The 25,344-nt window shown below is 38.3% G+C and overlaps 1 protein-coding gene and 1 long non-coding RNA gene across 2 annotated transcripts; one reads left to right on the top strand and one right to left on the bottom strand.

Annotated features, from left to right (window-relative positions):
- Positions 1-661: 661 nt before the first annotated feature.
- On the top strand, positions 662-25,127 carry sh3gl1a (SH3-domain GRB2-like 1a). The gene is made up of 10 exons (XM_046876719.1): positions 662-849; positions 16,861-16,929; positions 18,416-18,488; positions 18,885-19,028; positions 19,549-19,682; positions 19,927-20,085; positions 22,740-22,843; positions 23,172-23,302; positions 23,580-23,624; positions 24,449-25,127. Exons 1-10 carry the CDS (start codon positions 805-807, stop codon positions 24,640-24,642), a joined length of 1,098 nt encoding a protein of 365 aa, XP_046732675.1. The 5' UTR covers positions 662-804; the 3' UTR covers positions 24,643-25,127.
- Positions 864-2,549, bottom strand: LOC124403119. Its single transcript, XR_006928843.1, has 3 exons — positions 2,362-2,549; positions 1,298-1,404; positions 864-1,126 (listed from the first exon to the last, which is right to left on the bottom strand). It is a non-coding gene; the product is annotated as an uncharacterized LOC124403119 (long non-coding RNA).
- Positions 25,128-25,344: the final 217 nt, after the last annotated feature.

The following is a 25,344-nucleotide window of genomic DNA, read 5'->3' as shown; positions in this document are numbered from 1 at the left end:
TGCTTTGTTATTACACAAAATTGTAGATTTCACATGCAGGAGAAGGAAGACAGGGGGCGTGGTCATGTAATGGGCACGCAATGGGAGTGGTCGCGCGACGGGCGTGGTCTCTACGTGGCCTTCTAAAACATCCCGGAAGTTACCTGTTGCCTTGGCTTTGCCACGTTTGCTCCCATTTGTAAATATTGTGCACTTCATAAGGGATGCAGCGCATAAGAGCATAGAGGAACCTTTATTTAAATTGTAGACTTAAATAACTCTGTTGTTGACTGTCAAAATCCCTAAAACCGTTTCAGATTTCTTTAAACGTAAAATATTTTTTTTGAAATACATTTAAATGTGGCATGTGATATTTAAATGTCTGTTTAAACGATAGTTGCAAATAGTGTAACATTTGGCAAACTGTTTTTTTTTTTTTTTTGGTTGTTTGTTTGTTTTAAAAAAAAGGGAAAAATTAAAAGGAAATAAAGTAATGTTCCGTGAACAGGAAATGCCTCCGCGTTCTTCATTTTAACAAGAAATCCCGCCTTCTGTTTTATTATTGGCTTCGTTCCCATCAATATTTCCGTTTCACACGCTTTCATTGGTGACTTTACTTGTCACTCTGAAGAGTTATCCAATCAGGATGCAAGGGGTGGGATTTTTAGAAAACGGATAGGAGAAAAAGGGTAAAACTGCCAGCGGGTGGGTTTTTTTTTAAAGGTGGTGGTGCAGGAAGAAGTGCTGGCAGGGTTTCGCCTGTTTAGACAGAGAAACGAATTTCGAGTTTCCTCCTGGCGTATCGTGTGACCAGCCAACGCAAAAATGTCTGTCGCTGGCTTGAAGAAACAGTTTTATAAAGCGAGTCAGGTGAGTGTGAAACTTTTTCAACTCCTCTGAACAATCTGTAGAGCTGTCGAGCTGGACTCCAGCGGTGCAGGAACCCCTGTTTCTGTACAATGCATCTAAAATGGATCCTAACGATACAGGATATAAGTGTGAGGGGGGAAAGGCTTGGTGTTCAGCGTGTCATGATGGTTTTGATCGCGAAGTTCAGGGAGATCCAACCTGGAACTGTAGCTTTCAACCAACCCCCTGCTGGAATGCCTGCTCGATCAGCCCAGGTCGATCTGGTCCAGATGGGGGACTGGATCATGGTTTAGATCGAAGATAAGTTGTTAAAATAAACGAAATAAAAACTTAAGAAGTAATAAAACTCATTAGAAAACCCTTCAAATACTAGTACACACTGGATATGGCATTTAACTTCACTATGTATTTTGTTTATTCTTTATTTATGTCTAATGTTTACTCTTACTGTTCACTGTCTATGCAACTTTGGTCCGTAGCAACGACATTGTTGAGTTGAGTTGAGTTGAGTTGAGTTGAGTTGGTAATGAGGAAGCTGGAAAACATCTAGTGGACCTTTTATAACAATAAGGTTAGAATCTCATAACAATTCATCTCTTTGTAACAACATGTGAAAAACAAAATTATGTGCTTTAAGAAACGAAATAGTGTTTCTTTTTCTGAGTTACAGTTTATAATAGAATCACTTTGGATGAGTGATAATGCTGAAATATAAAACATATCTTCAGCACCTTTTGGACCAAGATATGTGTGTCTATATATATGAATGATTAAGTCGTTTTTTATTTCCAAATATTACTTTTTATCACCAAAACATTACAGAAACGTGTAAAGAAACCCACATTTGCAAGAAAACAAAATTAAGTAAATACATAAATAAAGCAAGGGCAACAGTTTTCAGAAAAAAAATATTATTTCGAAAGATGTGAAATAAAACTGATGAAATGATGTCCTTAGAAATTCAGCTTGGTCCAGCTGGTGGAATGGACCAGGGTTTAAATCGAGGACAAATTATTAAACCACATACCTTCACCACTTACTGCTCAATGGCAAGTAATGAGGAACACATTTTTCCTGAATTTTTAAGGAATATATTTTGCTGCTTTTTTTTTTTAACTAGTTTTTATTATATATTTCTATCATGTATTACAGATCAGTAAATTCAAAGCAAGTGATTCGTGTGAGATTAGAATCAGCATATTTGAAACATCAGAGAGCACAGTCTGTTGCTCTTAACTTCTAAACAGGTGATTTGTCAAGAGGTATAAATGAGCCAGAAGAAGAGATGGTCAGGATTTGAGGTGGTTGGGTGTTAGTTAATTGTTAGAGTTAGTTGGGATGTTACTTAAAGGAAAAAAAGAAAAGTGTTTTGCCACCATTGTTTTATTAAATTGGAGAAAAAAATGTAGTTATTCAGAGATATTGGTGGCTGATTAGGTAATATTTGGAAAATAAAAAAGATGGGTATTTAAGGATTGGGCTTTGACTGTGTGTTTGGATGCTTCCATATACCTGCCTGACTTTGTTTTGCTTAATTACGTCCTTCATGTTTGACACCACAGCCCAGGATTCTCATTTTAATTTTCTAGTCTTTTCTTTTGCTTAGCCACTTTAAAACTCCACCTTTAACAACATTTAATATATTTGTATTCCAGTCATTAAATGTAAAGGGGCCAAGCAAACATTTATTTCCTGGTGTTGTATTTTCATTGCTTGTTTGAGAAACAAGTTGTTGTGGGCCGTGATGACATCACAGGGAGAAACGATTGGGTTAAAAAGGAGGGGAAAAACCTATTCAAATAAACTTTATTAAAATAGTTTTTATTTTTATTTTTGCAATTTTCAAACATTCAATCTGTATATTCACGTTAATGAGAAATTCAGTATAGTGGCAGAGGCGGCATGCAGTGGAGTCAAAGATCCAACATGCATTGCAGCTGCACAACATATTTGCATTAAACTGTGGCAGGAACTTGGCTAGGTAGCGATGATCCCGGTGGCATGGGTGATGCTGTTGTCTTTAAAATGAAGTGTACAGATAAGGAGGTAAGAGAAACAGATGGAATAAAGGAATGAAGCTCTGCTGAAGGTGACTCCAGGAGCTCATGTTCCTGTTCCTTACGTTCATATTAATCAATGTGAAAATAGATCAATTAAAAAAAAAATAATGTTAAATAAATATTTGATGTAGTTTGGTGCCAGCATGTAAATGCTGGAATTTTATTAAAGTGTGGGCAAAAGATTATGTGGGATCGTAGTACATTTTTTAGAAGTGTAGATTGGATCTTTCCTGTTGTTGGTATTTAAGTTGGGCTGAGTATACACTAAAATTACAAATGTTTGTGGACACCTGATTATAAGATTTGTATGTGCTTTTTGAACATCTCATTCCACATTTAGTCCCTAATTGCTCTCATAATAAACTCCCGATGGGAAGATGTTACACTAGATTTTGTAGTGTGCTTGTGGAGATTTTAGTAATGTCAGGCACTGATGTAAGGTGAGAACGCCTGGGGTGCAATTAGCATTCCAGTTCATCCTAAAGATATGATAGCAGGCCACCACTCAAGATCTTCCACTCCAAACCATGTAAACCATATCTTCCTGGAGCTGGCATTTGGTTTGGGGCCCCCTGGTTCGAATGAATGTTAAAGGTAATGCTACCACATCCAAAGACAATTGTGTGACTTCAACTTTGTGGTGAACGTTTTTGCGAAAGAACCACAAAGGCTGGAATAGTGAGGTGTCCCATTATTTTTGTTCATATATTGTTTGTGCTGGAAAGAAAATGAAGATGGCTGTTCTTTGGATAGTCTGATGATTGAAGTAGCTGAGAAGAGTTTTGCTTTAGTGCACATAGTTCAATGTAAATTACTGTATAATGGAGATTAAATCTGTAATGACTTCCAAAATAATTTTGTTGCTCATACATTGATATGTTCATGGTAGAACAATTGACTGTATAGTATGCAATTATAAAAGAAATGTTCATATCTGAAATGTATATATTCATGTAAAGCTGCCTTGTGACAAGTTTTATTTGCTAGTAAACATGAAATTCTGGTTTGTTACTTGTTTCCAGCTATCGATTCAGGAACCAGTTGAGAATTTGAGAAAATGTTTTCGAATGCATCCAGCAGTTGACAAAATGGCTATTGCTTTAAAACTGATTGTGTAAAAATAAAGTCTCATGCAGGAGCTTTGAGTTCATTTAAGAGTACATGAGAAGGTTGGGGCTTTCAGGCACCTTCTGTAGTTTTAAAACCACCTACGTCAAGCTTTTCAGATTTACTCCTATTTCATAGGAAAAGGTGGGAAAAAAAATTCAGCTCTTTTTGGTGCCAATCAGAGTAACGTTACAGTGTACCATCATGTAAGGACAATGTACTCAATCGGTTCATTATTTTGCGCAAGCCTAGACTCGAGCGAAGTGTTGTACAACAGGAGAGCAGCTGAGCAGCTGAGAAGTGGGCGTGGTTAAGAAGTGTAGTCTGGTTCCTTCCATTCTATTGATTATTAACTATTAAGCATTGACTAGCACTCTCAGAACAACACGTACACAGAATTGTAACTTTGCCTACTTAAAACAGATTCAAATCAAAGTGCTGCTTGTTCTGCTCTCAGTGCCTTATTTTCATACATATTTTAAATAGATATATCTATGTGGATTATTTTTTTTATTTTCACATCAAATAGGATCCTGCTGTATTAAAATTTTAAACCTGTTGCATGTAAGATTGACATGTAATACAGGGTTTAAGCGTCACAACTAATTCAATTTGATTTGTATTGCGCTTTTAATAATGGACATTGTCCCAAAACAGCTTTACAGAAATAAAGATTGTGGATATAATGACACATCTATGTATTTATAACATCTAAATTTATCCCTGATAAGCAAGCAAGCGGTGATGGCTTCAAGGAAAAAACTCCCTGAGATTATGACGAAGGTACTTTGGGAGGAACCAGACTCCAAAGAGGACCCATTTTAATGTGACACAGAAAGTCTATTTGCTATAGTCCCATTCATTGTTGAGGTTGTCAGTTGTTTGTTGGACACTTGATTGCAAAACCGATATCTTCATGGTCCAGAAAAATTAGCATTAGCACCATTCGCCCAAACCAGAACTTCAGATCAACGGAAGGAACGAGAACATCTGATAATCTCTTATCATCCTTTTGTTCTACTTCCATCTGAGGTTTTGTTTCAATCCCAACAAAACACAAAGTGCCAACGAAGGCTGTTCAACACGACCGGTGGTGAATTCTTGTAATTCCTGAGGAAAAGGTCATGGATCGGGGCGTGTCCCCCAACCTCACATTAACACGAGCGTAAAATATGTCTGAATTTCATGAATGAAATCACTGACCACAAAACAGAAAGAACCAACCCTGCTCCTTTGCACTTGAAAAATTCAGACCTTGTTGAACAATTGTGAATGAATTTGCAGTCACATGACCATGCGGATATAATGGTTTCGCTGTTCCACGTTGTGTTCCTGTAAAACATTGTCCTCTTGTTGTAGCTATTATGTCTTGAGTGTTTGGTAAAAACCAGTGTGTGTGAGCTTGGTATCTATATGTGTCTATCTAATCCCTACTCCAGGATATACATGCCCTACATCATGCAAAAATATCATCTCACAGTGCTGATGGGATTTGCATGATTTTATATTTATATACCGTAATTTCCGGACTATTAAGCGCACCCAAATATACGACGCACCCACTGAAAAATTAACAAAGATTTTTATTTTGAACATAAATAAGCCGCAAATTAATGAACTTTACACAGGCTTTAACGAAAGACAGTGTCTGTTACACAACTTGTATCTAAACAATGACTTTCTTGGTAGGCTTCTATTACACAACTTGTATCTAAACAGTAGCCTACCAAGAAAGTCATTGTTCACTGTCTTCCTCCTTCCTTTCACAACTATTTCTCTCGAGAGTTTATCTTTTGGCATCGTCATGCGTTTAAAAATCATCATCGGAGAAGCTTTTCTCCCGATGCTGTGCAGCTCAGGACACAGGTGAAGTGTGTTTTTTCATGCCCGATTGTTTTCAGCGTGACGAATGATGTATATTCACGAATGATTCGCCTTTCCTGTTGACAGTCTGAGTGAGCGGCAGGTCAAACGTCAGAGGAACCTCATCCATATTTATGATGTGGTGGGAGCGCATCTGATTTAATATAAAGAGTTTCATTGGTCTAATGTAATGGGTCTCAGTTTTTTGGCTTTGAAGCTTGTGAAACCGGGAAAAACTCCATAAAAAGTCCATAAATTAGCAGCGTCGTTGTTTAAGCCACGGGGTTCAAAGCGTGGGAAAAAAGTAGCGGCTTATAGTCCGGAAAATAAGATTATATAGAGATCTTTGAACATCTTTGGATAAATTAGAGCATTACATTTTAGTGCACAACAACTTGACCACCATCTTGTTTTGAGTTGAATGTGTCGCATGACTGCATTTATAATTCGTTTGGAGCGTTTTAGGTTTGTACAACATGAGCATGTTTTTGCAGATTTCTCCATGTGGACATTCATTTTAATAAAAAAAAAAACATTTTTTTATTTGGGAATAGCGACATGATATTGTCATATCGCCCAACTTCTACCTGAAATACTACTTAAAGATTATATTTTTTTGTTTATTTAAATAAGTTAACGAATTTGTTATGCAGGCTGACGCATTAAGCATGTCTTCCCATCATAATGGTAAAACCTTCAGTTCTGGTGTAACGTCTTTGCTGAACATTCCCATGGCACATAGCATTTCTAAGCAGGATCCTGTTTTCTGTTAGTCCCAGATTCTGTAAGCAGGTCATTAATTGGACAATAAATCAGGCCCCAGCAATGAAATGCTGTGAGTTTGTGTGACTTGGCAGATATTGTTGGAGCCAACACCCAGGGGCTTCGTTATTACACAAAACGTGGCATTTGAAGTGTTGTGTTGCACAGCAGTCTGATTGTAGTTCATGGCTGCTGTGAAAAAAACGGGCTGAGTTATGTAGTTCGACTGGTCAGGATCATTTTCTCTCCTCATTTTTTTTTTATTTTTTATCTCCTCCCTCAGTGTCTCACTTTCGCACCCTCGTTCTCGTCGAATGTAGTCCGATGAATCACCGCGATGAATCATTTTATTGTGTGTGTTTAGGCGGGTATGACAAAGCTACACGCTCTGTCGGATCACTCGGCGCTCGGCCACGCGGCGGACGTGGTTTAACCTTTAACCACAATATATGACGTTATTTTTGACAGCCAAATGTCAGAGTGCAACGCGGATCCAAAACATCTGAACACTTTTTGTAACATGCCTTACTCAGCAACCAACTCAGCCACCCAGAAAATGCATGGTCTTTAATATAACACGAGGCTCTGTCATTTTTTTTTTTTTCATTGTGATGAAACGTCTTAATGTTGTGTTCACTTGTGTCAGTTGTGCGTAGCTCTGGCTTCCTGAGAGCCAGTGAATCTTTCTGCATATGTACTTGTATTATAATGGTTTAATAGATTAAAAAAAAAACTCTCTCTTTTCTGCCTGCCATTCTTCTTATTTATTTATTTATTTATTTGCAGAAATGTGGGTTCCATACATGAGCAAATGTAAACATATAAGGCAATTATTAATCTGAAAGGATGGAAGGACACCTAATGATTGTAAAGAGCTTGAGTGAGCAGGACCAGTTAGAATTAGCCATATAATATAAAGGCAAAACTGGTCCCACTTTTGGGACAATTTAAGATCATGCAGTATGGACAGCTCTTCAGTGTTCATTCTCGGGATCAAACTCCTTTATTGCTGATTTCCTCTCAGCGTCTAAAGGCTGTATTCTGAGCAGCACTCTAAAAAAGTAGCTCACTAGCATTTATATAAAAAAATGTACACACACTATACAGGTAGACCCCAACTTACGACGAAGATAAGGTCTTAATTCGAGAAGACTCTACGATGTGTTCCAGCGCAGACATAAAGAGGCAGTGCAAACACATATGTAAATTTTTTTTTACATAGTACAAATAAAGTAAATTAAAAAATAAGAAGTAAATAAACATTCTTTCGGCTTCTCCCACAGCGGATTATTCGTATTCGTGATCAGCATGTTCGATTTGGCACATGTTTTTTACGTTGGATGCCCTTCCTAACGCAACACTCCCTATTTATCCGGGCTTGGGACCGGCACTAAGAGTGCACTGGCTTGTGCAACCCTAATGGAAGGGTTACATTGGAGGTGATAGTCGTATCTCCGAAATGTCGTAAGTCAAATGGTCGTTGGTCGGGGTCAGACTGTACACAAACTTTCCCATTCCATATTTAGTTTGCATTTGCTGTTTACATAAGCTCCACTCTTCTGGAGATGTTTGGAGTGTGCTTGTGGAGATTTGTGCTCCTTCAGCCACAAGTGTGTTAGTAAAATCAGGTACTGATGTTGAGTTAAGAGGTCTGGGGTGCAGTCAGTTCTCCAATTCATCCAAAAGGTGTTCAATAGGGTTGAGGTCAGTGCTTTATAGCAGGTCACTTAAGATCTTCCCCCTCTAGTGGAAGTCAAGTGAAGGAAAAACATGCTTTCACTTCTTCAGAAATCTTACACTCTTGTGTGCCTCCAGCTTCGCATACTATTCAGCAGCACTATTAAAACGTTACTAACAAAAGCAATGCGTCATCATATCGCATTTAACCTGAAAAATCACCCTGCCGGTCAGACTGCATAACCAACGTTCAAAGACCTGCTGCTGTTGTTGAGAGTTGACTTTGCTTACCTTCAGCAAGTTTGACTTTTGCAGGAAAAACAAGCTGGCATGATGAAGGTGTTAATGAATAACAAGTACTGCTTTAATACGGTGTTTTAACAAGACAACACATCAGTGAAGCAGTTAAAAAATCTGGAATATTTTAGTTATGGTGAAGCTTGAAAATAACAGCTGGCACACACACACACACACACACACACACACACACACACACACACACACACCAGACTGACCAGCTCAGTTAGTGTTTTAGCAGCTGAATCAGATGAAGCTGGGTTAAGCAGACTCTTGATAAACACATAAGCGTTAGTCACTCATGCTAATAACACAGAGGAAGCAAACATGGCTGAGCCATTGTTTAGCAGCAAACCAAACACATTCAGACAGGCATAGCTGAGAATTTGTGACGTGCGACACTCGTCACTTGTGTTGGTCGCCTGAGGTTCATATTAAAGGCCATCATTTCACTGCTTCTATGGCAAATAAGTAAAGTTTGGCTTGTGATGTCTAATGCCCAGAGTGCTCACAAAATCCCACAATGCACTACTGAGGTATTGTGGTCAAATTAAGTCCTTGAAACGCACTTTCATCCAGAGGTTTAAGCTTTTTCTATTCCCATAACCATTGTATTCATTTCATTATCCAGTGGTCAAGCCTGAATCGGCAAAAAATTGAGTAATAATTTTGTTCTAACAATAATTTGTAGAAAAATGTGTTCTGTGAATGTGGAAAGCTCAAATATAGCAAGAGACAATATTGTATGCACAAACATGTTCCTTTTGTTTGAGAAGTTGGAGAACAGTGCTGAGTTGGAAGTGCTGAATCAGGTTGTTGGCTCAGTAAGTTGGATGGTAATCAGACAGTTGGATGGCACTTTAATCGCTATGTTGGACAAGAAGTCTGAGTTGGAAAGGCAGAACCTGGATGTTGGATCAAACAGTTGGGTAGAACTGCTGAGTTGGAACTGTTAAACTAAATTCTTAGATCAGACAAGAATAAATCTGTGATAAGTTGGGAATGCTGAATTGAGAGGTTAGATCAGACATTTGGATGGTAGTGCTAAATCAGTAGGTTGGATCAGACATTTGTATAAGAGTGCTGATTTGGAACTGCTGATTTCGATTATTAGTTCTGATAGTTGTATTGGGTGTGCTGAATCCAGAGGTTAGATCAGACAGTTGGATAAATGTGCTGACTCGGTATGTTAACTAAAACAGTTAGATGGGAGTGCTGTCTCAAGTGTTGAAACGGGAGTCTAACTTATTCATCTTCTCTACAAAGTCTGTAAGGAGCTCAATTGGGTGTGTCAGAACTGAGTAAACATTCTTTGTTATTTTCAGGGTCTGAATGTGGCACTGTTTTATGAACTATAGACTGTCTGATGTGCTGTTCTTCAACAAGAGACCTCTCCTTCTGACTTGAATGTGTGCATGTCAGAGTGCAGGCTTTGCAAGGTTTTTAGGTCAGCATATGTCCTGATGTACACCACCGCAGATGATTAGCCATAAATAGCAGCACTGAAAGGTCACCATTTCATCACCTGCATAAAGTGTACTTGTAGAAAAAGAAAAAAAAAGAAAATTGTGGTTAGAATGAATAAATAATGGACTACCAGGTCTTTACATGTAGAACATTTAAACCTAAGACTTAAAGCTCTTAGATGCAAGAGATCATAAAGGCAGTGATTGGAAAAGTAACTCTTGCCATTTTTAAACAATGAATGTATTTGCTTTGCCGTGTTTGTTATGCCAAGAACGTTGTCCTTTTTGTTTTAGCAAACATTAAAAATAAACTCTAGGGTTGAAAGGTAGGTTATGTTTGTTGCTTATTTGTTCATGAATCTTGATCATCAGTCAGTGGTTTTTCATCCATAGGGACATCATATAGATCAAGCATTCTTAAAGTCCTCATTCACAACTTTATCCCTTCTTAAATTCCACTAAAATTTGAAATGCCTTCTTTTGAATGTTTCTGGATTTTAAAAATGATGACCTATGTAAACTTTACTAGATGCCATACAATCATGGAGAAGTCTTACTGCCAATCTCAGCTCTATAGAGTTACTAATACATGGGAAATAGTCAAGTCAAGTCAAGTTTATTTGTATAGCGCTTTTCACAACAGACATTGTCTCAAAGCAGCTTTACACAAATCAACAGTGATGGTGAATGGTGTGAATTTGTCCCTGATGAGCAAGCCGTGGCGACTGTGGCAAGGAAAAACTCCCTTAGATGTTATGAGGAAGAAACCTTGAGAGGAACCAGACTCAAAAAGGGAACCCATCCTCATCTGGGTGACATCAAGAGTTTGATCATAAATCTTTCAACAATAAAGAACACTGGACAGTGAGAACTAACATGATTACTGGAGTATAAGATTATAAGTGATGTTCTTTCTGCAGTCTTATACAGTCTATATGGTTAGTAGCTCCGAGTTTTATGAGCTCAGCATTTGTGATCACCACAGATCCAGCATCAGCTTCTCCATGCCAGAGCCTTTAAACACTCCAGGAGGTCCAATGTCAAAACTCCACACATGTAGCGGGATCCAAATGGCACTGGTACGTCTCTAGATGGTTCGGGATGTTTGTGAGTTCGGCATCTACTTCTTCAAAGGTCCGTAATCATCACGAGGTGGGAGGTGACTGGAGCTGGCCAAACCTCAGGGTGTCTCGGGATGGGAGAGAAAGAGAAGCAGTGGAGAGGAATTAGCGTAGCTGCTGTTCATGATATTAACAGCACAAGTTGATAATGTGCATGTGATCAGATGTTCTGGAGCACAAGGTTATGATGTGAGACGTATGTTATGTGTAGGCTTTGCTAAAAAGATATGTTTTTAATCTACACTTAAACTGGGAGAGTGTATCTGAGCCCCGAACACCGTCAGGAAGACTATTCCAGAGTTTAGGAGCTAAATGTGAAAATGCTCTACCACCTTTAGTGGACTTTGCTATTCTAGGAACTACTAGAAGCCCAGAGTTTTGAGATCTCAGGGAGCGTGGCGGATTGTAGCGTGTTAAAAGACTGGATAGATACATGGGAGCCAAACCATTTAGTGCTTTATAAGTGAGAAGTAATAGTTTGTAGTCTATTCGAAACTTAACAGGAAGCCAATGTAGGGACGATAAGATCGGGGTTATGTGATCATATTTTTTTGACCTTGTAAGAACTCTGGCTGCTGCATTCTGGACTAACTGAAGCTTGTTTATTAATGATGCAGGACATCCACCTAGTAACGCATTACAGTAGTCTATTCTGGAGGTCATGAACGCATGGACGAGCTTCTCTGCATCGGATATAGACAACATATTTCTTAGCTTAGAAATATTTCTAAGGTGAAAGAAGGCTGTTTTTGTAACTTGATTGATGTGATTTTTGAAAGACAAGTCGCTGTCTAAAATAACACCCAGGTCTTTTACCGTTGAACTAGTGGTTACAGAACATCCGTCTAAATGCAGGTTGAGATGCTGGAGCGTCTGTATACTAGTTTTTGGGCGATGAGCAAAATCTCAGTCTTATCAGAATTTAAAAGTAGAAAGTTATGGGTCATCCAATCTCTTATTTCCTTAACACACTCAGTTATCCGGGTTAATTGAGCTGTATCGCCTGGTTTAGATGAGATATATAGCTGAGTATCATCAGCATAACAATGGAAGCTAATTCCATGCCTTCTAATAATATTTCCTAACGGAAGCATGTATATTGTGAAGAGCAGGGGTCCTAGAACTGAACCTTGAGGCACGCCATAATTTACTTGCATTAGCCTGGATAGCTCTCCATTTAAATCTACGAAATGGTAACGATCGGACAGGTAGGATTTAAACCAGCTTAATGCCTGTCCCTGAATGCCGATGTAATTTTGTAAGCGATCTAGGAGGAGATCATGGTCTATAGTGTCGAATGCAGCACTAAGATCTAGTAAAACCAACAGCGAAATGAAGCCTTGGTCTGAAGCTAAAAACAGGTCATTAGTTATTTTAACTAGAGCAGTTTCTGTGCTATGATGGGGCCTAAAACCTGACTGAAATTCTTCAAAGATATTGTTCTCTTGCAGGTAGGAACATAACTGTGCAGCGACAATCTTTTCTAAAATCTTAGACATAAATGGGAGATTTGAAATTGGTCTGTAATTTGATAACGTGTTTGGATCCAGATTAGGTTTTTAATGAGGGGCTTAATAACTGCTAACTTGAGGGATTTAGGGACGTGACCTAAAGATAGTGAGGAGTTAATAATATTTAGAAGAGGTTCACCAGTTGTATATAACACTTCCTTCAGTAATTTAGTAGGAATTGGATCTAACTGACATGTTGTCGATTTAGCTTTGGCAATAACATTATACAGCTCTTCCTGTCCTATACATGTAAAACAGTGGAGTTGTGGAGTTGAAGGTAACACTGTCTCAGGAGATGCTGTCAGAGGTTGAACTGCCACAATTGTTTTTCTAATGTTATCTATTTTTTCAGTGAAGAAAATCATAAAGTCCTCACTACTAAACTGTGATGGAACACAATTTTCAGAGCCCTGATTTGTAGTTAGTTTAGCTACTGTACTGAAAAGGAACCTGGGATTGTTTTTGTTGTTTTCTATAAGTTTGCTCAGGTGTTCAGCTCTAGCAGCTTTTAGCGCCTGCCTGTAGCTGAGCATACTGTCTTTATACGATTCTAAATACCTCCAATTTAGTTTTCCTCCATTTTCTCTCCAGATTACGGGCTGTTCTCTTGAGGGCATGTGTATGACTATTATACCAAGATGCAGGTGCTTGTTCTCTAACCTTTTTTAACCGGATAGGGGCAACGGTGTCTAATGTGCTAGTGAGGATAAGGTCTATGTTCTTAGTTATCTCATCAAGATTATTAGTAGTTATGGGTTTAGTGAGAAATTGAGATAAATCAGGCAGGTTATTTATGAATCTGTCCTTAGTGGTTGGAACAATAGTCCTACCAGGTCGATAACGTGGTGCAACACGGCTAATCTGCTCTACCGGTAGTGTGTACAGTATGAGGTAATGGTCTGTGATGTCATCACTCTGAGGTAAAATATCTATATCAGTGACGTCTGCTCCGTGGGATATTATTAAGTCTAGTGTGTGGTTAAAGCGATGAGTTGGTCTGGTGACGTTTTGTTTAACCCCAAAAGAGTTTAATAAGTCAACAAATGATAATCCTAGAGCATCGTTTACATCATCTACATGAATATTAAAATCTCCTACAAGCAGCACTTTATCAAAATTGATCAAGAGATCTGATAGAAAACAAGCAAACTCTTGAAGAAAATCAGCGTAGGGTCCTGGGGTCTGTACACGGTGACCAGAGCGAGTTTTCTATGTATGTCTGAAAGTACAACTTTAAGAACGAGCACTTCAAATGATTTAAAGCTGAATCCTAACATCTGACTAACATTAAGAGAAGCAGTATAAATGGTTCCTACACCCCCACGACCAGTCTGACGGGCTCATGCTTATAAACATATCCTGACGGTGTCGACTGCTTAGACCCATATAATCACCTGGTTTAATCCAGGTCTCAGTGAGACAGAGTGGGAACTACATTAAAAACAGGCCCATTGGGGCAGGTATCATGCTGCCTTGGGTTTGCTTTAAGAATGTTTTGAGTGGATAGGAAAGTGCTCCATTCTAAGCTTTTTTTTGTATTTTTTTTATAGCAAATATTTTACATTTATTGCAAGATTTTTCTACAAACTAATGCACACTGAGTATTTATGATGGGCTGCAAGGACTGAGAAAGGAATTGAGTGATTATGAAATCTGGTGGTGTCCCCAACTAAGGATTTTAATAGTCGAATCAGTGTTCTCGAGTCTTGCATGTAGTTGACTTGGTCACATTGTTCGCGTGTGTGTGTTGGGCGGGGGTGGCCGATGACGACACTAGGTAGTTGTAAAACAATTTATCTTAACATATTGACGCACACTAAGTACAAAAACAATCCAAAATAATTTTACAGAATTATATTAGAACAGAAAATACCTTCACGGAATATCCTATACATTGTCACACTTTTAAATTCCTGCCGCGAACATGCTCCCGTGTCGATCGTAGAAAGTGAAACTTAAATCTCTCATGGGGGTGGATTTAATCATAAAGCTTCTTTCTTTTCACATTTTTATTTACAGCATTATCATAAAGGGCTGTATATTAACTTACAGAAAACTGATTAAACATTGAGCACCTCATATAACTTAAATGGTATTTTAACACCTCTGCAAAGATTCCACTATGAGATTAGTAGTTAAATCAGACTCTTCCTTTCGAAACTGCAGGATCGAATCTCAGACTATTCAGGGTCATAATAAGAATATCTATAGATAAGAAATACCTGTGCACCACAGTGCCCTTGTTGTCAGAGCAAAGAAATGTAGAGAAATGTCTGTTTTTCCATTTCCATTCTAAATCATTTGAAGAGGTTTGCAGCACATTTTAACAATGTCTGTATATATTATATTCCTCCAAGTCACATTTGACGGCCAAAACACACAATTGGAAAAAAAATTTTATATATGATATACAGGTAGTCACCGACTCACAATGGAGATGCGTTCCAATAACCCTATCGTAACTTGATATATCGGAAGTTGAGACATGGCCTAACTTACTCAGAAGTCTTGAACAATGGTGATTAGTTTGGGGTAGTATACTGTGATTTGTTAATAATTTAACAAATTACATTACATAATTTAGCAAAACGATGCAATTTTAGTACCATACTGTATAAACTATATAGTGTGTAAGTGTGTCTCTCTCTCTCTCTCTCTCTCTCTCTCTCTCTCTCTCTCTCTCTCTCTCTTTGTCTATCTGTCTGTCTATCTGAATATATACAGATGCCCCCCACTTTACGAACTTTTGCAGATACGAACAAACCAGTCCTCAAAGTGAAATTTGTTTGGAGTCAAAAATTCAAAACGGAGGAGCGAGTCTACATGATGCGCACTGGACTAGAGCGAAATTTTTTTTTATATACATTTTATCTTTTTTTATTTTATTTTTTTTATGTATTTATTACTTAATACAAAATATTGTATACAGTATTTCGATTTGTTTTAGTATATTTTATAGTTTATTTGATAGTATTTATAGCTCTTACATCATTAGGAGATATACATAGTCAATAACGAACACAGTAACAACTTACGAACAAATTCATAGTACAAATGGTCGTTCGGAACGTAACTCGTTTGTAAGGAGGGGGGGTGTGTGTGTGTGTGTGTGTGTGTGTGTGTGTGTGTGTGTGTGTGTGAGAGAGAGAGAGAGAGAGAGAGAGAGAGAGAGAGACACAAACCATTGCTTGCACCATTGTAAAGGCAACTGTGCTTTATATACTTTGTTATGAGACAGAATTTTAGATTTCACTGAGTGAAGGGCAGAGCGTCAGCTGCTTCGTTTGCCTGCTGGACAAATTGTACATTTTGTTGTATCGTCTTCATAAGATCGAAAAATTGTCAAACCACCATCAACTCGGGGACCAGATGTCCAAAGTAAAGCAACCTTTTTGTTCATAAAGCTGTTTGCAGTTCAAGTACAATTCAGTTTCAGTCTGCAAATGCATTTGTTTAAAACTTTATCAAGATGCTGTCATGATCACTTTTAAATGTCATATCTAACAATTTGGTTACACATGTAAATCATTCTGGCAAACTATGGACATACACTTGAAAAACTAAAGCCCGGAGGATAAAGTGACATGGAAATGGGAATCTTGTAACACTACACTCATTTTTCTTTTTTGTCAACATTGAAGCCATCATAGGCCTCAATGTTGACATGTTACACACTCAAAAGCATCACAAACCTATCATTACCGTTACTTATTAGGTCTTTACTCAAGTGACATTTTCACTGTAACATGCCCCAATTTCTGATTTTGTCCCTGCAGTAAAGTTAATTTTGTTTATCATAAAAACCTCATATGCTTTGCCTTAGTGGACGAGTCCCTTCATGTTAGGTTTGGTGTTTATGCATTCCGGGAGATCCTGGAAACAGTGCATAATAAAGGTGTCTGGTTCATGATGTATAGTGTAATAAATAGCCCATGTGCTGCAAATGGGATTAGGGACAGGACCTGTACAGATTATTATCATGCTGTATATTGAATATCTCTTTCTCTCAGCCTCTCTTTTGTCTTCGCTTTGTTTTCTCTTAGTGTCTTCCAATTTCCCTACTCAACATATTGTGTACGTGTGCGTCTTAAATGCATAAAATATATCTGCATTTATGTATATGCTTACATGTGTATTTATTTTTTAGATGGTGAGCGAGAAAGTAGGAGGAGCAGAAGGTACTAAGCTGGATGAAGACTTCAAGGATCTAGAAAGGGTAAATCGGGATATGTTTTATTTATTTGGCTTTTCAAACCCAAGAGCTCCAGAACATGTCACATATAAAATAGCTGACAAACCGAAACAGCAAAGCAGCAAAAGCAATTTATTGTAAGACAGTCTAAGCAAACGTGAGTCGAGATGTAATATTCTGAATTAAAAAATGTGTCCTTTAGAAATTTGACCAGTTCTGACTGCTAAAAAAAAGACAAATAGTCAATTCCAACTTGTCCTGCTGCAAGTTTAAACAATTCCATCATGTCTTAAACATTAAACCAATCTCCCTTATTCCACGTAGAACATTTCAAGCCCTCTCGGTCCTACAAGTTTGCTCAAAAATCCACTGTCCTTTAAAAGATTTTACCACTACCATTTCCAAGACCGCTACGCCTTTACCCTCATCAAGAAATTCCGATTCACACTGTATATAAATTGTAAACTTCCGAAATGTTGTGTGCTCACTCCTTCCTAAAGCTTTCATTTGCTTCTTGGAACAAATCTCAGCCACTCCTGCATAAAATGTGACCAATCCCACCCACTACTGCAAATATTCCCACCAGTCTTGCTGCTCCCACATTGAGGCTAGATCGGTCTCACCCTCTCCTGTAGTAGGTTTGATCAGTCCCTTCAACTCCAGCAGAAAATTTATCACATTTTTTACCAATCCTTCTTTTCCCTGCAAATATCTCGACTAATCCAACTTGCCTGCCCAATCCCACCGACTGACACAAATTTTGGAGCCAATTCCACCCACTCTTGTAGAAAGTTAAACAAATCCCACCCATTTCTCAAAACATTATGACCAATCCTGTCTGTTCCTACAAAAAACAAAAATCTAACATTCTGCCTACTCCCCCAGAAAGTGTAGGAAAAAAAAAACTTCTTCCTGGAAAAGGTTCCACCAGTCCCACCCATTTATGCAAACATTTCAGCCAATCCCTTCTGCATCTGTAGGAACTTTGACCAATCCCTTTAGCTCCTGAATGAAGCTTGACCATTTCTCCCTCACAACAAACATTTTGTTCAGTCCTGCCTGCTCTTGTAGAAAGTTTAACAACCAAAGTTTGACCAAACCCATTGCCTCCTTAAACATTTTGACCATCCTCTTCATTCCTGTGGTTACTTTTGCTTGTATCTGACAATATTTTCTAGTTTGAGTCATTTTTTAAAATATAAACTAATGATCAGACCACAGTGATTCTGACCCGAATAAAACATTCATGTAAAATGAACAAATGAACACACCAGCCAGTCATATCCAAAGCTCTATTCTTAATGAACATGACCTTTTTTTCTCTCAAGCTTCAGATATGACCTCCTGCTGCCATGGAATCCCAGTCAGTCCCAATGCACACCTCTAATTATAATTCCTGCCTATTGTTGTCTAATAGAGTGAGGTGCAGATATACTGAGTGTCACCAGCCACAATTCTTAAGTCCTGTCTCTCACACCACCCTTCCCATTTCCCTTTGTGTGTTTTACAGAAGGCTGATATCACCAGTAAGGCTATAGTGGAAGTGTTATCCAGGACATCAGAGTATCTGCAGCCCAACCCAGGTAAGTAGCATGAAGAGAAAAGCTGTGATAGCCAGACTACCTTCAGAGTGAAATTGCTGACCTTTCACATTTTTTTGAATCTTTTGAGATTAGCACAGAAAAGACTTTGTTTGACCAAATCACTAGATCTAAAGTAAAAGCAACTAATCTGGCAAGCATGACCAGACTTGTGTTACAACCTTTGGGGGGGTTTCGCTATTTATTCAAGGTTTCTCGTCAACTGTGGGAAAATCCCAGGCATGAAAACATTAAAGCATGTTGGAGAATTTCTTTGAATAGCTGAAAGTCATTACAGATGATTTTAGTTTGTGTATCTGGAAACGCATCAAACATTTTCAACCCCAAATTTGCATCTTTTCCTCACTGAATGTGTGTTTTCTGCTCTTATGTTTTAAGCTTCTCGGGCCAAACTGTCCATGTTGAACTCTGTTTCGAAGATTCGTGGGCAGGTCAAGAGTACCGGCTATCCACAGGCAGAGGGAGTTCTGGGGGAGTGCATGGCCAGATATGGCCGTGAGATGGGGGAAGACACCAACTTCGGTATGTGTGTGTGATTTTCGGTGTGTATGTATTAGTAGAGGTGACGGCTCACAAAAATACAGCTATGGGCATGTACTGGAAGATTTTGAAATTGTGAATAAGGGAAACTTGTTTTGCAATGAATAAATGTCAGTCGAATGGTAGACTGAATGAGTTTAAATTTCACTTGTGAGAACTGAATAAATACCCACATTTTGTATCCAAAACAACATATCCAAGCCTTTTCTAATACAAAATTTAATTTTTTTTTTTTTGCTAATACACTTTTACCTTAATCAAGAAATTAGATTGACTTAATTGCAAATTGTAAACGTACAGCCGACAAAATGTGATCTTTTCTGATGCAATAACACTTGCCTTTGGCAAGTTTGTCATTAAATTTAATTTTTGCTCTCTCATGAGCATGTACAAATAAATTCCAGATTAGGGGCTTTATTCTACTATGTTTGTTGGTAAAAATTTTAATTAAAAAAATTAAGATGACCTAAAACATTGCTTGAGTAAAATGTGTTCTGTGTAGGTGGCGCTCTTGTTGAGATGGGGGAGTCTATGAAGAGGCTGGCTGAAGTCAAGGATTCCCTGGATATTGACGTGAAGCAGAACTTCATCGACCCTTTCCAGACCATCGTAGACAAGGATCTCAAGGACATCCAGGTAGGATTTTAAGAGGATATTTTTTGTCCCTGATTTAATTGTTCCATTTACAGGTAAAGCACAGTTTATTTATTTATTTTTTGTTGTTTTTTTTCCTCTCTTTTGGGCTGGCATTTCATCGGCATTATGATAATCCACCCCACATTAGAGGAAAGATTTAAGTCTCCGTTTTACCCTTTTCTCTAGCAAACTCATTTATCCATCTCTTTGTCTCTTCATTAAATTTTTTCTTTTCCCCCAACAGCATCAGTTGAAGAAGGTGGAAGGCCGGAGGTTGGATTACGACTACAAGAAGAAAAGGCATGGAAAGATTCCAGACGAGGAGCTGCGCATGTCTCTGGAGAAGTTCCACGAGTCCAAAGAGGCTGCAGAGATCAGCATGCACAATCTCCTAGAAACTGACGTGAGTATAAATGATTATCGAACAAAATTCCCCCAAAGTGGCTCAATAAAGATATATAACGTTTAGTACTGAACTCTGTGTGTTTGAATTGTTAAAGGCAGGAATGCAGATTCAGCTGAATGATCAATGGGCTTTTCCTCACCCTCCTTTCTAAAATAACGACTCTCATGGGATTCAAGCAAATATCAAGGGACATTTTCACTCGCAGCCAATTACCCAGCAGCCCTCTCCATCTGCTTGTAATTAGCATATGTTTCAGACACTGGAGGGAATTTGGGTAGACGTACTCCACCCTTTAAATAAGTCTCTCTTTTTTTTCCCCGTGTTATATGTATTTAGCATGCTTGAGTGAGAGTGTAGGTGTAAGTTAAATCCAGCGGATTTATTAGAATCCCCAGGTGAAATCGACCAAGTGATTAATCATTAATAAGTGAGTGAAAAATATAACCGAGTACAAAAATGCTATAAAATCAGAGATACAGAAGAGAATACTAGACAAAAATCATTGCAACAAAAACAAAAATGCTACTGGAAATCAAAAGCACAAGTGTACAAACATTAAATAACCAAAAATGTGCCAACACACACACACAAAAAAAGTAGTCTCTTTTGTATTATACCTGTATTAATAGAACATTCATCCTCTACAGTCTGTTTTTCTATGTCAACATTTCACATTTTAGCTTAAGATGTATTATTTGACCCACGCGTCATTTCCTCACTTGCTTTATTATAAGGAGGAAGCATGGCTTATGTATCCAGATAGAATCTACCAAGCACAATGAAATGTTCCTTTCTGAAGTTTTTAATGTATTTATTTATTCTTTATTTTACATGACTCTATAGCTTGCTTACAGCAATGCTTTAGTCAGAGCCATTTTGCTAGCTGAGATGAAGATGGGATGAGAATTACAGAGCATGATGTGTGTGACTAGAGGAAGTGTAGTTTTATGCAAAAATCACATATTGCACAAAATGGAAAAAAGGGATGTGCATTTTTATAGTACAATACTAATACTTAGGGCTCAGTGTTTGACTATATGAATTTGTGATGGTATCTAGAAGAAAACCACTAATAAAAAGAAACTAGACGAAACCCAGTAGTGGTTTAAGATGCTATTTACTTTCACACATGTATTATACAAATGAAAAGAATCAAGTCTATATAGAATTAGAAACGGGGACGAAACAATCAGCAACTAGGATTAATGAAATTTGAGCAGTACAGAGGTGAATAGTGGAGGTGGACTCTAAAATGGTGCCAAATCAAAGAAAAGAACAAAACAAATTTCCTGCCTAATATATACAAGCTAGACGCTCAAAAAATACACAGGTGGTGCTCTCCTCTAACCTGAGTGTGTCTGTATGAATTAATGTCGAGGTACGCCAAAACTCCCTGTGCTCATTTGGGAACAGTATGAACAGCAGACTAATGGCAGTGGTATCGAGTGGTGAGGGGAATATACTTGAGAAAGCAGTAATAAGCACCCAGCATGGAACAAAAATCACATGTACAAACAGGGATTGACAATAAGAGAACGCTCCCTTTCCTCTTCTGCGGCGGTGCTTTAGTCCTGGAAGCCCCACCTTTTTTTGGTATGTCAGCATCCCTGTTCGGTGCAGCAATTCTACATGATCAAATGAATAGAAATGACACCTTTTATTTAAAAAAAATAAGATGGAAAGGAGAGAAAGAACAAAGCAAATAAAAATAAATCACTATACACACATCTACAGCATGTAACAGTGCAACACTTATCCAGCTGTTGGAGGCACACAATTAAATATGCTGTCTGGATGCAGTAGCATTTAATTTTCCTTTCACTTGAACAATGAAACTCAAACCTGTTTGAGCATGACAATGCCCCAGTGCACAACACAAGCTCTATGAAGAAATAGATTCCATGGGTTGGAGTGGATGATCTTGAATGGCCTGCTATGAAGCTCTGATTTCAACTCTACTAAACCTTTTGGAATGAATTGGAGTCTGACTGCACCCAAGGCCTCAATTGCATCAATACCTGCCTTTATCAATACACATGTGGCTAATAAACACAAATGTCTACAAGCACACTCCAAAAATGTAGTGGAACATGTTCCCAGAAGATTGGAGGGAATGATAAGAGAGAATTGGGACAAAATGTGAAATGCAATGCTCATACATACATACTATACTTGCGTCCAAGTGTGTGTGTGTGTATATATATATGTATATATATGTGTATATATGTCATTTTAGTACTAATGCTGTGATGAAATGGCCAATAACGTTATTTTTTTTTACACTTTATTTAGTATTGCATAAGATATTTACCGTTTCTTTGGTAAAATACGTCTCTCCATAATTTGGACTGGACATCTGTACCTGTGACCACATTTGATTTTTCACAGCCAATAACGCGTGCTGTGCTTATTTTAATTTGTCTATAGTTTTTAGAGGAAACTGCTAAGTTTATAACTTCTGAGTCTCAAAAAAGCACTGGATTTACTGCTTACTCAAACACAGCGTTGTTTGCATTTAAAGCCTGCACTGAAATTTAGTAATGTTCAGAACTTGGGTAGAGAGTACAGGTGTGGTTCAATTTCTTTTGATCACAAAAGTGTGTGTGTGTGTGTGTGTGTGTGTGTGTGTGTGTGTGTGTGTGTGTGTGTAGGTGGAACAGGTGAGCCAGCTTTCTGCTCTGGTGGAGTCTCAGCTGCAGTTTCACAAACAGTCAGTGCAGGTGCTGGAAGAACTGGCCGAGAATATGAGAGACCGGTATGAATCCCTTCCCTCTTCTTCAGTCCTCTCCTATTCTCTGTTGTTAGGTCATCACCTCCCTCATCACCTATCTCTCTTTCTCCATTGCCACCATTTCAAATTGTCTTTTTTTTTTTTTCCCATTTGATTTTTTGCATTCTTTTTTTATTGTCTTCTTCTATCTTGAATGAAGCAAAGAAAGGAATAATAAAAGTAAATAAAGAACACAAGGCAGCAAGCAAGAATTATGTTTAATTATTCACTGCTCCAGAATTTTAGACCCCTAAATCTCTTTTCTTTGTCTTACATGCCTGTGTGTGTCTGTGTGTTTGTGGACATGTCTCAGAGTGAACCGTGCCCAGGCTCATCCACGTCAGAAGCGAATGCCCAAACCGATGCCCAGCTTCGACTCGGACTGCTCAGAGTCTTCTAACGGGAGTTTCAGTCCTCCTGCAGTTCCCGCAAACTTTAACGCAGGTGAGCTTCACTTTACCTCCTGAACTTGTCCCTTTGCCCTCCTCCACTGAGTCTCATCATGGGTCTAATTCAGAATGACTCAATCACATTTAATACCACAGTGCTCAGTGCTGTCCTGAGTTCTCCAGTCAGATGCTATGTCTTAATTACTTACATTATGACAAGCTGCTTTTATTTATTGTTATATTGAAGAAGAAGAGGGAGAAAAAAGGAGTGAAGGCGAGACTAATAATTGTGTTTACTGAGTGCACCGATGTTGTTTTCTTTATTTTTGCAGCACCTGCTCTGCCGAACCGAACCTCTGTACGCCAGAAACGCCAGTGTGAGTCTCTAACACACACACACACACACACACACACACACACACACAACTGTACAGTCTCCGACACGCACACTGACTGTAGTTAATCTGCTAAAACGTGTATGTTCAACACTTTTTTATTTTTTATTAGTTTTGTGCTGAAGCTATGAGACTCTTTTTAATATAATGATCAACCTAATCCTTTTAATAGTTGAAAAAATTAAAGGAGAAAACATTAGAAAGCAAAAGTCTCACTGATGTCACATAAATGCACTGTTTTGATCGAGTTTTTTAAAACCTGATTGTAGCGAGGAAAAAAACATATATATATATATATATATATATATATATATATATATATATATATATATATATATATATATATATATATATATATATTCAGTAATGCTGAAACGTCTTTAAATGCATTCGCTTTTGAATTTGACCCCCCAATATCTTTTCCTGTGTATCTATCTGTTTTGTCTGCCTTTGTATGTCTTTGTCTGTCTGTATCTCTCTCTCTCTCTCTCTCATTATTTGTATGTCTCTCTTCTCTTTCTCTGTATTTTTTCTGTATGTCTGTTATATCTGCATTTGTATGTCTTCTGTCTGTACGTCTCTCTCTGCCTCTCTTTATCTCTATATGTCTCTCCTCTCTCTTTCTTTTTACTGTATGTCTCTGTATCTGTAATATGTCTCTCCTCTCTCTATTTTGGTCTATTTCTGTGTGTCTCTCCTCTCTCTGTTTTATCTGCATCTGTATTCATGAATCTGTGTGTCTGTTTTATCTGTATCGGATCATGTTTGTATGTCTGCGTCTCACTTCCTCTCCGTCTCACCTGTAGCAATGGAGCAGCCTTGCTGCAAAGCCCTGTATGACTTTGAGCCAGAGAATGAGGGAGAGCTGGCTTTCCGTGAGGGGGACATCATCACTCTGACTAGCCAAATCGATGAGAACTGGTACGAGGGCACGCTGCATGGCCAAGCCGGCTACTTCCCCTGCAACTACGTGGAGGTGGTGGTACCACTTTCTCGCTGAGGCACACTGACTGGAGAAACGATGAATAGATAAAGAGAGAAAGAGATTAGGGATTTTTTTTTTTTAAAGCAGCAAAAGCTTGAGACTTGGAGCAGTGTATGAATATGAACTACGCCATGAGATGCAAAATATTCTGTTCTTTCCTGTGCACTTTTTCCAGTATGTCCCTTCAGTCAGCCATTAGAGGTGGGTCTCTAAAACACTATCATACCCTAATTTCCTGCCCTTCCCTCCTATTGGAGCGACTGAGCCACGAGAGATCATTATCTGTGTTTTTCTTCTTTTTTTTTAATCATGTACATCTGCAGTTTCTTCTGTCTGTCCTTTTTTTCAATCAACACGACCTCATAATTTTTTTGTGCTCTCTGCCCCCTAGTGGCTGTGCCATTGTACCACACCAGCAACATTCTCCTAGCAGTCTGAGTCTGATTTTGATTTCTTCTGCTCTTATTTGTACCAAATCGGTAGCATTTTAGTAGGATTCACTTACATCGTGAGCTTTTATTATCGGGCTACAGATTGTGTTTATTCGAGAAATGTGGTGTTCAGACATTCCTGTAGTTTTCTAGACTTGCTCTGCGACCCTGACTAATGACACTTGAGCATTTCTCTAGCCGGTTAGGAGAAATGATTAGGAAAAAACATTCACAATTAATCCATAAATTGTGACTCTGCTTCTTGGTAATGTTTACAGCACACCGC

Source organism: Silurus meridionalis, chromosome 20 (assembly GCF_014805685.1).
Source record: "Silurus meridionalis isolate SWU-2019-XX chromosome 20, ASM1480568v1, whole genome shotgun sequence".
In the NCBI taxonomy this organism is placed as follows: domain Eukaryota; kingdom Metazoa; phylum Chordata; class Actinopteri; order Siluriformes; family Siluridae; genus Silurus; species Silurus meridionalis.
Note: the sequence above shows the minus strand (reverse complement) of the source record. Positions and strands in the feature narration are given on the sequence as shown.